This window comes from Aquarana catesbeiana, linkage group LG05, assembly GCF_042186555.1.
Source record: "Aquarana catesbeiana isolate 2022-GZ linkage group LG05, ASM4218655v1, whole genome shotgun sequence".
Lineage (NCBI taxonomy): Eukaryota > Metazoa > Chordata > Amphibia > Anura > Ranidae > Aquarana > Aquarana catesbeiana.
Genome location: NC_133328.1, coordinates 572,845,128 through 572,860,624, shown reverse-complemented (window position 1 = coordinate 572,860,624; position 15,497 = coordinate 572,845,128). Strand labels below are relative to the sequence as shown.

At 40.1% G+C, this 15,497-nt stretch overlaps 1 protein-coding gene across 6 annotated transcripts in view; it reads right to left on the bottom strand.

Moving 5' to 3' along the window:
* The window catches only part of CPQ (carboxypeptidase Q), a 713,444-nt gene that overhangs the window by 231,679 nt on the left and 466,268 nt on the right, over nt 1-15,497 (bottom strand). For all 6 annotated transcript variants that reach the window (XM_073632010.1, XM_073632012.1, XM_073632011.1 and 3 more), the window contains one exon: nt 5,423-5,534. In XM_073632010.1, the coding sequence (XP_073488111.1) occupies nt 5,423-5,534 (112 nt within the window). The remainder of the gene's footprint in view (nt 1-5,422; nt 5,535-15,497) is intronic.

Here is a 15,497-nt window from a genome sequence, read left to right as displayed (position 1 = left end):
TATATCGTCTACAAAATAGGGGATAGATTTATGGCATTTTTATTATTATTATTTTTTTACTAGTAATGGCAGCGATCTGTGATTTTTATGGAGACTGCGACATTGCGGCAGACAGATAGGACACTTTTGACACATTTTTGGGACCATTGACATTTATACAGCGAACAGTGCTATAAAAATGCACGGATTACTGTGTAAATGTCACTGGCAGAAAAGGGGTTAACACTAGAGGGCGATCACGGGGGTTAAATGTCTTCCCTCATGGTGTGTTTCAACTGTAGGGGTGATGGGACTGACTTGGGGAGGAGACCGATCATTGTTCTTACATACTAGGAACACACAATCTGTCTCCTCTCCCCTGACAGAACGTGGATTTGTGTGTTTACACACACAAATCCCTGTTCTCGCTCTGTCAGGAGCGTTTGTGGGTGCCCGGCGGACATCACGGGCGCTGGGCACATGCAACGGCCCCTTAGGGATGCGACGGACCCCTATACTCCTTAAAGCGCCTGCCGTACAGCTACTGCGATTCGCACAGGAGTGCCATTCTGCCGCCGTCAATCGACAGTGGGCAAGCGGTTTAAAGGGGTTGTAAAGGTTAGTTTTTTTTTTTTTTTAAACAACAAACATTTTATACCCTGCTCTGTGCAAGGGTTTTGCACAGGGTGGCACTGATCCTCCTCTTCTGGGGTCCCTCAGCAGCACTCCTGGCTCCTCCTCTTCTAGAGTGCCCCCACGGAGAGCTGCATTCCATGGGGGCACTCGTGCAGGCATGCTCCAGAGTCCTGCTGCTGCGTCCATTGACACAGACAGCAGAACATGGGCCCCGCCCCCCGGGTCACTGGATTTGATTGACAGCACCGGGAGCCAATGGCTCCTGCTATCAATCTATCCAATGAGGACCCGAGACAGCGTCGCTGAAACGATGGGGTTCAGATAAGTAAAAGGGGGCTCTGGGGGGGTGTTGCACTTCAGAAAGTTTTTCACCTTAATGCATAGAATGCATTAAGGTGAAAAACCTCAAGGGTTTACAACCCTTTTACCTTTTGGGTTGCTGGAGGGGACAGAACCTGCTGAACATTCTTAAGGTAATGTCCTGTCTGCCTGCTGTCACCTTATGTGTGCCCCCCCTTGATTCTGGTTTAATTTTTGTGATAAAGAATTCCACTTTCCCGATTGTAGGCTTAGAACTCCCCCCCCCCCCAATCCCATAAAATCCCATAAGGCACATCATGTTTTGATATAATGAAAACCTTTTTGATGTTAAAGAGGAACTGCAGTCTGCTCACATAATTTGTAACAAAAACATCTTTGCCATTCTGAAGCTTCCTTCCAACCACTTTGCATATTATTTTATATATACTGTGATTCTGTACTTGCCAAATATGCTGCAGAAATCTCCCTCTACTGAGTCTGGCTGCAACCATTTTAACTGTGGGCAGCTGAAGCTGCTGCCTGTTCACTTCCTGAATTTACACAGACACACAGAGGCACACCTCCAGCTCTGCAGCTCTCATTGGCCCTCTTATGACTCACCCCCCCCCACCCTTCCTGGCAAGCGCTCATGAGAGTGATAGAGAGCCGTGCATGATGTCATAAGCATGGGCTTTTTACCAGACAAGAAACAAGAAGTGGACTGTATAAGGTATTTACTGGCAGAAAAAAATGTCTTACTATCCAGTTAAACAACAAGAGCAGAAGATTTAATAGATGGAAAGTTGAAAAAAATGACTGAAGTTCCGCTTTAAGTTGAAAATTTGCTTTGAATTTCGTTGTCTGTACCATACAAATAAGCTTCAAGCCATACTGTCCAATTATTTTTGCAGTTATATTCATGGAGTTTCTAAAAGGGAGGTTTCCCACAGAAAGCACACACTTAAATAGCTCAGTACAATGTAAATATGGAAAGTTTGTGCTGAGTATGAGAAAAGTGATTGTTTTTATTTCAATGGTGTTTCCCTTTGAAGCACATATATGGTCATTACTAGAAAATTCTTTCCATTAGCCAATTTCCCGAGTCCCAGGCAGCTTTGCAAGTAATAAATTTCAGTTATGAAAACTTGGAAATTGTGTGTCACTCCCAATATGTAAAACTTGCACACCAGTTACTGTGGAAATGGAAGAAGCATGCAAATGATTTTCCTGCTAGGTACCTTAAAATGACATCCTCCTATGTCATCGATGCATGACACTGTTAAGGAATCTGTGTCTTTGGATGCTGATTGAAAATGTCACATAAAGATGCATTTTTCTGCCAGCAGTAGGTGTAAAATTTGCATTAAGTCTCCTGCCTAGGCCATTTGGAATCTGAGCTATGTTTATTACTGGGAATATCTGATATAGGACAAAGATAAAGACAGATGAACACCGCCAATTGTTTGTAGCAGGGTTGAAAGATGATCTGTGAATTCACAGAAATGTAAAAAATCCAAAGGCAGGGGGGTCTTGGTGTCCCTAATTTCAACAAATACTTTGCAGCTGCGCAAATTGCCCCGCTGACCTCTCGATATGCTTCCCAACAGGCATCTCTGTGGATAGATCTGGAAGCTTTCTGTTGCTCCCCAGTTGCTGTTTGTTCACTCCCTTGACCCCCACCTAAATCTCAACCCACTTCTATGAGCCCTCCTATGAGATATACCCTTGCTATTTGAGACTCCACCAAATACTTTAGCAAATTGCTTTCGTCCCTCCTTGTTAACCCAATTTTTCCTACTGGACTGGAGTCCCCAGGAGCCTTCCATGAGTTTCTTTGCAACTATTCTTTCTCAATGGCTGTAACATTTATACTTGGGCAGAAATTAGGGAAAAATATCAGGCCTCATTTTCAGAAATATTTAGATTCGTACAAATTAAAACACTGGCTCTGCGCCATATTCACTAATAAAGACCTTACAAGTCAGCTTTTATTATTTGAACATATATGCCACCATGCATCTCTCTCCCCTAAACTGATTTCTATTCTCTACTCTCAATTGAATACTTCCAACCACCACACCGATCAGGCTTAAGATTCCAAGTGGGAGACAGACCACCGATGCACCAGAGATAGAGCAGATTGGTTGTAAATCTGGGCCACAATAGCCTCTTGCTCAATTAATGTGAAAACTATCGAGTTTGCAATAAAAACAGTTACCAGATGGTACCTGGTCCAATCACGTATAGCCCACCTTCAGCCTTCCCATAATGGACTGTGCTTTCGTGGCTGCCTAATGCCAGGAGATGTTTTACACACCTGGTGGACAGGTTCCATGCGCGCACGGTTTTGGACCAAGGTTCGGAAGCTCATTCGTTCTTTGTTTGATCGTCCCCTCCCCAGAGATCCTTGGTATGTATTACACCTTAAACCCCCGGATTTGATTAAAGCCCAATTCAAATTGGTGACCTATATTTTGTTAGCAGCAAAACAGACCATTGCCAAAGTCTGGAAGAAACTATTTGTTTCTTTTGAGGAAGTTCATCAGCGGATCGACGGGTTCTTTTTTAAATGTCCTACTGGACACGCAAAATAAATTCTCCCGAATATAGTCCCCGTAGATACAATACGCTCATCCGTCATTGTCCATGGAGAGCTAAAACTCATTATAGTAGTCCAGAATTAGATGCTGGCTTTAGGCATCCCCGACGTTCACTCCCATTCCCCTTATCCTACCTCTCTCTCCTATCCTCCTTCTGTGGACATCTTTCCTTCCTTCTTATTTCCTTGCAAATTTTGTTGTTGATTAAGACTTGACATCTGGACCTGCTTATTGTTTCGCAGCCTATAGAAATATTACCTGGCTCATCGCTACCTACTCTAACTTACAGGCTACAAGTTTTGTTTATTATTAAGGAATATATACTGTTGGATGTATTTACAATCTCAGCAGCTGCATTCTAGCTGTCTATCTTCTTGACAATTTCAAAAAGTTTTCATATACTATGTTTTTGTATCTTTCAATTTTTTCAATATAAATCTATTAAAAGTCAAATGCCAAACATCCACTCCCCTCCATACACCATAGTCATAAACCTTTATGCTTATAAGATCTTAGTATGCTGGTGTTTATGAGACAATCCGTTAATAAGATTCAATAATATGATTCAACCACTGTCCAATGTCTCCCATTTTCATTTATGAAAAGAAATCACAAAATTATATTGACCTTGCTTAAAAAAAGTTCACAAATAACACATTCAAAGGATGCTCATCTCCTAAATTCATCGCACATCCATCCAGCTTCTACCACCATTTTCTACTTAGGTCATCTTGGTCAGAAAGATAATTCAGAAAATGCATAAGTACAGTTTTATTAATTGGTAATAAATGCATTCATAACTGACAATACCAGCTCAGTGTCAATTTATTTAAAAACCTCTGACAAAGAAAACTTAACATACATAATGCTGCATCCTTCCCAAGTTTAGCTGGTTTGGTTATATTGCTACTTTTAAATAAATCTGTAACAACAATTTCCCTAATTAGCCCTAGTCCCCATCTAGCCCTCATCTCTTGGCCCCTCCGTCAAAAATTACATTAAATTATAGACCCCAGAATTAAACTTTGGTTGGCCATACAATATACAATTTTCCTTTAGATTTACCAAAACCATAAAATATGAGGTCAAACCTAAACACTTTCATTGGATTGCAATCAGGCAGGCATACATTGTCCATGGTGAATCCAAAGGAATATGAACAAGAAAACTGTATAATGTATGGCAAGCCTTAACCTCTGCCTTGTTTGTCACATGCATGCCAACTTCGGACACAGCCCACTAATCTCTACAGGAAGTGCTGATGAATAGAAATGACAGTAGAGAAAGAAAGTGGAAAGGTTAGGGTAAACAAAGAAGCTTCTTTGAGCAGACCATGACAGCTTGCCTTCAGTCTGAATCTGAGCTTCGAAAAATCATTTACCTTTTTAATTATGAGGTTTAGGTGAAGTGACCTAGAGACAGTGCTAAAAGTTAAACCTATTTTTTTTAAAAAAAGTGGTCTTTATTTTTTAGCTTGATAGGAAGCTGAACATTTTAGGTTTCAATACATAGAGGTGCCAGGGGGTCCCCTTTATAGATGGGCTTGAGTATATTTACACCTTTAATAAAATTAACTGTTGGCTCCTTGAAAGACCTTTACTCAACTGATCTGAAATGGGACTAATAAGATTTTACATATTTGGTCATAGGTATGTATAGGCATAAGTAAAGACTGCACCACTGAAGTTGATCAGGTAAGTTGGTTGGGTTTTAAAGTTTATGACATGTTTCACATAATCCATTCCCTTTACTAGACTATAGTTCACTTCAAAACACAACTTGTGTGAACTTACCTTATGTACAAACTACCCAAGGCTCTTGTACCAGTAACGAGTAAATAGTAACCTGAACAAACACATTGAGAAGTCTTATATTCTATGGAGACCAGACTATTTATAAATATTTACCAAGGTCTCTAATAAGAGACAGTGCTTCCCATGAGATAAAAGCTCCACCACCATCATCCATGGCTCCTTGCCCAACATCCCAGCTGTCCAGATGGCCACTGATAATCACGACCTGAGACAAAAATTAAATACAATGCATAAGAAGAAATGTTACATGTCACACTTTTTTTTGCATATTTTGTCACCAGAAAACATGTGTTTTGAAGGAAGATAAATTAATATGATTTTCACATAAACATGGATTTGATTGATGAATAGCTGTAATTGTTAGAGACCCTACAGTATATTGTAGAAGGTTCCTGGCAGTGGATGTTTGGAGCTGTTTTATGGTGGGATGACATGTTTATTCTGGAATGGCAATAGATTCAGAGGCAGCCGGAAACTCTGTCTCTGGGTGGGTGTAATGCTTAATAAGCCTGTTAAAGCCATTTGGGCAGAACTTTCACCAAGTTGCTTCATGAGATCATATAATTAGCAGAGATCTTGTTTCATGGTTTCAGAGAAGAAGGAACAATTTTAAGATATGCTGTTAGAGAGGATAATAAGTGTTTGATTAAAGAAATCCTTTTTTTTTCTACCAGGAGATTGTAGCAGAAATGGTGAAGAGCTTACTTTTGTAGACTTATGGGAATATATCAATGTGAACTACACAGTTATTATAATACTTTGATATTAGAAAATCAGATTCATGCTGTTTTGAATAATCTGTTAAAGCGTAACTCCAATTTTGTTGAGAAAAAAAACATTCCCCTCTGGGTGATCTATGTACATTTCAAGGATTTTAACAAACATTTGTTGCAGATTCCTACCTTTTGTTATTCTGAAGAAATAACTGTTTGTTCCTCTGTGTCCCTGGGCTAAGTGAGTCTAATGGGAGTGGTTTGATCATTATCAATCAGCTGTGCACCTGCAGGGCTCTAATGAGGAAAGCTGTTGGGTCTGCATCCCTTTAGCTAGTGGTTTCCTATTGAAAGTATCTCACCATAAATTACATTTTTGTTGTGGGGAAGCCTGAAATCTGACTTGTATCTTAGGGCAGACCTCTGGGAAAATTGGTGAGCCAATCACACAAGCAGGAGATAATGTTTCTGGAGGGCATTCTGTACACATTCTGTGTACAGAACACCTCCAGGTAGCCATATTGTATTGCATTTTCAGAAGTCGCAATTGCATACACTATATTATTTTTTCTTTATTTGCTATTTTAAAGGCGTTACCCTTTAAAGGGCCAGATAATATTTTGAAATATGTATGCAAATGTTCTCATATCTGCAAAGAAAAAATATATTTTAAATACTTGCTTCGTGTTGAATATGTGTGTAATGATTTCTAAAAATAAAAGGGTCCCTAATGTAATTGTTGGCTTATGCAAAAGAGATAAAAGGAATGTGAAATATAAAAATAAAAGCCCAACTCCAGCCAAGTCTGTCTTTTTAGTTTTGGATGAAAAGTGGAAAATTAGAACATCTGTCAAGTTTTGTAATTGTGTCCCTGTTGGTTAGATATCTCCTCACTTCTGGTCCCGGTGACAACCTATGTGTCAGGTGTGATAAGGAATCACCAGGATAAGAAATGCTGGGAAATGTTCCTAAGAGAAAAAGAAATTGCACAAAAAAAATGTAATTTAAATGTCAAATATCTGTATTACATCAATTCCAGAGCTATTGATTTTCCAGGCTTAATAATAACCCGTGGATGAATGAAATGTAATTTGTACAGATTAGACAACACATCTCAATAGGTGGTTGCTGCAGCTTGTAACATCCATTCAGATTTCTTCTGCACAAACCACTGCTATACAGATGATCACAATACGTAATTTGCTTCATTTTCTATAACGAGCCACATTGTGGAGTTTGCGCAAGTCATTTTTTAAAACAGAATCTAAAAGTCCTTTATGCATATACATCAAGGATATCTAGATAAAAATGATCTTCCTAAAAACGTATTTTAAATCAGAATATGATAGCTTTCCTTCTTTGTCAGTCAGTTCTTAGTTTTGTTAATGTCTCCTACTATGCAATATATAGTAATTGTTTCCAACCTAAAGAGTGAAGATGCTTTTTCTTTATCTCCAATTGTATTGTATGTACAGGCTAGATTCACTAAGTCTGAAAAGTGAAGCGTTCCATGCAAAATCACATTTTGCACAGGTTTGCATAACATTGATTTATTTTATCATTAAAATGCAAGCCTGTTTTGAGTACAACTATGAGGAAAAATAAATGTTGCTCCTAAAAGTGGATTCATTTTAACCAAATAAAACAGTAGCATTGTGAGCCTGCCTTGTGAACTCAGCTAGCCATTGGGCTGCCTATCTCAAAGACCTGGTGCAATGCGGACTGAAGAAGCACACACTGCTTGCTGACAGCAGTGTTGCTAATTGCAAGGCAGTGGCTTGGTGTAGTCAGCCTATAACAGGGAGTTTGACAAAGGGTCAGAGTTTGCTGCCCAGAAACGCATAACTACGCCCCCTACGTCCTCACATCACTAAGTGCTCCCAAAGAAGGCTTCAGGAAGCTGCCTAACCATAGAAGGCAGCTTGCTTTCCACACCAGCTTGACAGCCTACACAGTCTTCCAACCCAGCACTCCAACTTACCTGCAAAACTCTGCAGGCACACCAGCCACTAACCTGCCAATCTCTGCACAAAGGCCAGCCGATGCCTGCCAGACTCTGCATAGTGAAGCTAGAACACTAGGACTTTTTTTCAATACTGATATCCCTTCTTCCCTGCTAATGCAGTATATAAATGTATTATGATTTTAATTAAATTAATTTATTAAACAGTTTTCATTTAGATGGGTGCACCCCCTTTCGTTTCTCTGTCTGTTTAAGTGAGCCTTCTTCTTAAAGATCTTGGACAAGGTTTACACCCTTCTGAGATGGAAAAAGGTGTCAGAAACCATGAAATCAGACCAAGACAAAAGTACAGTTAAATCACACTTGTTTAATAATAAAAGTAAAAAGAACAACCGTAGTCAAAACATAGCCAAAGTTCAGTAACCGGAACGGATAGTCAGCCAAGTTAGACGTCAGGGATCAATGTAGTAGAACAGCAATCAGTGGAACTCCATAGAAGTCAATGATCAATGTAGTGGAACAGCAATCAGAATCTGGAGCCAGAAGGGATATCAGCAAAGCAAGTCTTTAAACAGGAATGCAGGAGATAGTCTCTGTGATGTTGACCAAGGCGAAGGCAGAGATCCACTGGGCTGGACGGCTTAAGTAGGCAGGACTGATCATCAACAGCTGAGTAACTGTGGAGAGATGGGAGCTGGCAATTAGCCAAAAGCTGAGCGGCCAGCTCTGAGAAGGAAGGGCTCAGCCCAGCCCTGACAAAAGGCAAGTTAGGTATAAAACCTTAAGGGCTGCTATTGGTATGGGAAGGGGTTGTGTCAGGACGCCTACTGTGGATACTGAACAGACTTTTTTAGAGCAGCTATAGATGCCTGTATTCTTGGGACCAGCTGATGAATAGAAATGTGATGTCAAGTATTGTCTACAAAAAATGAGGATAGATTGTTTGTGGATATTAAATATCAATAGCAGCATGCTTTGATAGTGACACACCTAGAAGAGACTCAATTTTAGTAATGTCTTCCTCTGGAATTAATAAGTGGACTAATACAATGGTAACTGTATATGATACACAGGCAACAAACAGTCAATTATTATAACATGCAGGCAGCAAATGGACAATCATTACAATACACAGGCAGCAAACAACCAACTGTGACAGTATATGGATAACAAATGGGCAACAAATAGCCAATTATAACATTAAGAATGCAGAAAATGGGCAAGCATGACAATATATGTGCAACAAACAATCTGACAATGCACAGGCAAAACACAGCAAAATTATCCCTTTTTCTTCCTGCAGTGGACTTACCACTCTGCAGTCAGAGAAGCATCTGAAAAGAGAGGAAGTGCTTTCTGGCTTCCCATATGCAATATGATGGGTCAGAGCGCGAGGGGCAGCCTGAATAAGGTTCACATGACTGTAGCACTGCTCTGAAAGGCAGTTGGGCATATTACTGCTATTGCGGGCAACCAGAGTACCCACAACCAGGCTGCATCTGGGGTAGACCACCTCCCTCTCAGTGTGCCACTGCTTCAAGAAGAAAACGAATTTTTATGTATGTCTATTGAGATTTCTGCTCGCTGCCTGTCTTAATGGTCAATATAAAATTACTCCTGTTTGACCAAGATATGATACACAGACTTTATGAAACAAAAAATAACTGCACACTTATAAGTAACAATAATCTGTAATAAAACACTCTCTATAATTAGTGCCTGCTGCAGTCCAGAAACACACAGTCGTAGTGTTAATAAAACGCACACTATTTCTAAAACTGTGCTAAACTGTGCTAAAGAACATAAATGTGCCAATTCAGAATAAATACAAGTCTACAAATATTTTAATATATGGTAAACAACTCCTAATGAGTTTCAGCCAAGACAAAAAGGCACCAAGAAAAAAAACAGTTTTTATCTGTGAAGCTTGTTTTATTAAAAGACTTTTTTTGCATTGCGCGATTTGTGGATCTTTTTTTTTTTTAGGCCCGGTTGCTCTTGATTTCCTTCATCTTATTGGAGACTCAGCAAAGATGGACTGATCATTTGGCACATCTAAGGAAAGCTTAGGAGGAGCACAAATCCAGAGTTCAGAGGAGATCACTAGGTGTCTGGGGCTTTAGACAATTTTAGACACTTGTAGTAAAACTAAAGCTTCCAACTGTCCCTCATTTAAAGGGACAATCCCTCTTTTAGGACCAAATCCCTCAGTGGTCCTTTTTTTGGTCTGATGTCTACATCCCTATACAAAATGTACTCTTTCACTACCAAAATGGTTATGCTGCACTAAACTTTTTATGCAACCTGAAAATGCCACACTTTTAGGACTTTTAAGGTCTTGTTTACATTTGCTTCAAAACATGGCATTGAACACGCTTTTTTAAAGCACCCTGAATGCCAATCAAAGTGCCTGTCACTAAATAAAGTGGTTAACTTACAGTCCTGTTTACACGTTGTGTTTGCTTTGCTTCAAAAATTATACCCCATGTTGCTTTAGTGGTGCTTCAAAGCATCCACAAAGTCTCCATAGAAGTCAATGACAAAGCTCACTTAAAGCACCTGCAGCTTTTAAGAGGCTTTTATTACGCTTTAGCTTCCCTTTGTTTTGGAGACATTGCAGGTATGAGATATCAACACACACACAGGGCATCTGCTGAGCTTCATTAAAGCTTCAAAAAAAGTACCACCGAACCATCATCGAAGCATCGCCGTAGCATCAAAAACACATAACAAAAAGCATGTTGAAGCGGTAGGCGCTTTAATGTGTGTTGAAGTCGAAGTAATTGATCCCTAAATATGCCGCCCACCAGAGAGAATACAGTCAATATAAATGTCAAACTCTTGTGCTGATGTTTAAAGAGTTTGGTGGAGATTATTGAGAAATGTATTTATTTGTATATTTGTATATTTTTTGTTTGTTTTCTATCATTACATAAGGAGTCGCCCATCATGTCCTTTTGTACATCTCAGCTAGGTTTATTTTTAGGTGTTGCCATCACTACCACTGGGTAAGATTTTGGTCTGCCTATTTAGTTTCTGGTCATCCTGTCCTCCCACAGTTGTGACCTCCTTTTGTGAGGGTTAGTATGTCTGTCAGTTGTTTGTGTTGTCTTTTTCTCTCCTCCTCCTCCCCCTTCTCCATCATCCAACCACACATGTATGTGACATTTTACAATTTATTTGCTTATTTCTGTCTTAAATTGAGTGTATTCTATATAAGTCATTAATTATTTTTTATAGATAAACAACAAACATGTTGTCAAGAGACGAGGATCCCGAGGAAGCAACTCATTCGAAACACGTTGATACATTTTACACCATTCATTTATATATATATATATATATATATATATATATATATATATATATTATTTTTTTTTTGTGATATGGGCACATGGCACTTGATATGTAGTATTTTTATGTGTTTTAACAAACAAACAAACAAACATTAGGGCAATAGGTGAAGTCCCGACAATATAGATCGCTATATCAGCAACTTCTAAATATGTTTGTTTCTTCTATCTTTTGTTCGATTTCCCGCAGAAGCCGGTGCCATATTAGCTCCTGTCTTCTGATTCCAGCTTGGTATCGCTTCCACCCTCTTTCTATGCCGCTGGCCTGTATGCTCGTGCATGCTCAGTAATGCCGTGTACCCACGGATGGACTTTTCGGCATCAAAAGGTCCGAGGGTCTTTCCGACGGACTTTCGACAGACTTTTGACGGACTTCCGATCGGACTTTCGAACGAACAGACTTGCCACACACGATCACACCAAAGTCTGACACACCGCTCCACCGATCTTGGTAAAGAGCCTCCGGCGGAGGCTCTTTACCACGTGATCAGCCGTGTCCAATCACGGCTGATCACAATGTTAATAGAAAGAGCTGTTGATCGGCTTTTCCTCACTCGCGTCTGACAGACAAGAGTAGAGGAGAGCCGATCGGCGGCTCTCCTGACAGGGGGGGTCTGCGCTGATTGTTTATCAGCGCAGCCCCCCCTCAGATGATCACACTGGACCACCAGGGATCATCACTAGGACCACCAGGGAAGGGGGCAACATGTGGATGGCCAGGTATGTACCCCATGGCCATCCACATGTGTCTAATGTGCCCAGTCAGTGCCCAATCTGTGCCAATCAGTGCCCAATCAGTTTTTTAACAGAAACAAAGAAAACTTGTTTTTTTTCAAAATTTTCAGTCTTTTTTTATTTGTTGCGCAAAAAATAAAAACCGCAGAGGTGATCAAATACCACCAAAAGAAAGCTCTATTTGTGGGAACAAAATGATAAAAAAAAATGTTTGAGTACAGTGTAGCATGACCACACAATTGTCATTCAAATTGCGACAGCACTGAAAGGTGAAAATTGGCCTGGGCGGGAAGGTGTCTAAGTGCCTGGTATTGAAGTGGTTAAAATCGCATTTTTCCTCTCTGTCCCCTCCTACCTCTTTGGTAGAGGCTAAGGTGGGAATTGTCTAGTTGCTTTCACAGTAGGGATGGTGCCCCATTGAAACAATTTAATATATTCACTTTTTTGTGAGGGTCCCACCACTTCTAGTACTTTATTGGTTTTATGCAACATTCATATTACTGCATTTGTTTTTTTTTTTTGTTTTGTTTTTTATCCAAACAATCTATAGATCTTTCTTCCTCCAGTCACAGCATTCTCCCCACAGTTAGAAAGCACTCCCTAGGAGCACACTTAACCCCCAGTTACAGTGCATATTATTTAGCACTGATCACTGTATTCGTGTCACTGGTCAAAAGTGTCAGTTAGGTGTCCGATTAAAATAAATAAATAAAAATTCCATAAAAATATCCCCTAGTTTGTAGACGCTATCACTTTTGCTCAAACCAATCAATATACGCGTATTGTGATTTTTTTTTACCAAAAATATGTAGCAGAATACATATTGGCCTAAACTGAAGAAATTACATTTTTTATTGGATATGTTCTATAGCATAAAGTAAAAAATATTGTTTTTTTTTTTTTTTCAAAATGGTCGGACTTTTTTGTTTATAGCACAAAAAAATAAAAACCGCAGATTTGATCAAATACCATCAAAAGAAAGCTCTATTTGTTGGGGAAAAAAAGGACATCAATTTTATTTGTGTACAGCATCGCACGACCGCGCAATTGTCAGTTAAAGTAATGCAGTGCTGTATGGCAAAAAATGGCCTGGTAATGAAGGGGAGGAAACATTCCGGGGCTGAAGTGGTTAAGCTGATTATAGTAAAAATGCACACATTGCACATCCGTGTTAAGTGGAGTCAATGTAAATGGGAGTCAGGCAAGTGGGAATAAATTGACCTTATCTTCAGGCCCATCATCCGTTTTTATGGTTTGGCCTTTATTAATCAAAGACAGCCGAGTCATTTCATCCAGCTGAATCCAGATGGTCTATCCTCTTACATCACACAAGTCGTGAACACTGGCTGGCTTGTCTCAGGCTAAACATTTGTATTAACCTGCTAAAGTTTCATAACTGAAGTTCTGCCTGCAGACCGCGCCGCCTCGTTCTATCGGTTTGGCAATCATTTATTCTGGCTGGGTTCCATCCACGAACCATCCTTGTCTCTTGACAGCTGAATCAAGGCCCTGTTCTTGCTGCCACTGAATGCAAAAGGCTTGTTTTGCCATCACACGTTTCCTGTGTGACGGTCTCTGTGTATATGACAAGCCTAATATTGGCTTTACGCTGACACTCTGACTACAACTAACAATTGCACTGGGGTGTGGATTTTCAACTCGATAGATATACTTTTCATTATAATGAATTACGCCTGCAGTAAATACAAGATAGATTGACCTCTGACTGCCTAATAGCTGTGTTTAGTTATTGAATCTCTCAGCATTCCCAGATGAATTCATTCACAGTTTGGATGCTTTCAGATACAGAAATTTGCTGCAAAGCATTAACAGACCCATGACACTTTGTGAGAGTTGACATCCAAGAGCAAGTGGACTTTACCTACAACTGTGGTTAACATGTGGGTGGAAGCAGCGTGGTGCGGCGGCAATAACACACACAGTCCAAGTGCAATGAATAGAACTTGTATTGTAGTAAAGGCAAAACAGTTCACAACAAACCAGATGGGAGAAGGCCCAACCGGGAAAACTCACGGATGCCAACATCGTGTAGTGGAACGGGTACCAACCAGACAGCATTTGTCTGGAGGGGCAATATGTAGCCTGGCCATCTTGTGCCCAAATGGGAAGATGTCTAAGGAGATTGTGAGCCCTAAGCTTTCCCTTCTCATCTGGAACCTTTTCCTGCCGCTAATACTGTCCTTGACAGATGGGTGACCTGTCCCTACACTACTCACACGCGAATGCACACCAAACTGAAGGGCCAGGGACTTAAATAGACTCAGCCACACCCGAGATGGCTGCCAGAGTCACATGGGCAGCCAGCATCCAAACAGATCATTGCCCCAGTGACTCAGGAAACCATAGAGGAACCATTTTTCTCATGGCTTCCTCTCCCTCTGCATTGCCGCTGCAGTTGAGCGCCACCTGCAGTGGAGAAAGCAGATTACACCTGCCTACACACAGGGTTTTCTATGACCCACTTTTTATGACCCACTAGCCCCTAATGTTGTGGCTTATGGCAGAATATTTTTGATAATGTACACTGGCGCGGGGAAAACACAAACTGTGGCAAAATTGCAGCATGTTTTTGCAACCTTTGAGTAAATAAAATTCTTGATTATAGAATATATATATATATATATATATATATATATATATATATATATATATATATATATATATATATATATATATATAAATATATAATCTGTTGTAATTGTTGCCTCAAAAGCTTGAATTCCTTTCTGTTGTACAATCTTTGTACATTGGTAGAAGTGGCACTAGATTCACCAACATATGCATTCAAAATAATAAGCCAGAAATTATAAGAAATTATAACTTTTTGCGTTCCCTGCTGACAGTTATAAGTTAGCATTGTTCCCAGTTTTCTCTGTGGACTAAGGCAGTGGTCATCAACCCCATCCTCAGGGCCCACTAACAGGCCAGGTTTGCAAGATAACTGAAATACATTACAGGTTATATCATTTGCTGCTCAGTGATTGCAGTATTCTAGTCTGTATCTCCCCAAGGTAATACATAAAACCTGGCCTGTTAGTGGGCCCTGAGGACAGAGTTGATGACCACTGGACTAAGGAATACCTGTTATGGAGAAGAGGATAGGTGGAGTGTAGTCCTGACATATTTCCTGTCCTAGGGTGACAACGCTACTCCTCCAAAGATACAGTGAGTGAGCATTGCCAGGGGAATTTGGCATCAAGGCATACAAGAACTAAAGTGGGCCATGGGACACAATCATTTGTTTAACATATCTGCTTCTATAGCAACCTTAAAGTGGATGTAAACCCCCCACATATACCCAGTGAAGTGAACAGCCTCAGATGATATACAGAGATGAAACAAATCTCCCTACAAACGTTTTACATGTATATCTGCTGTCTTCA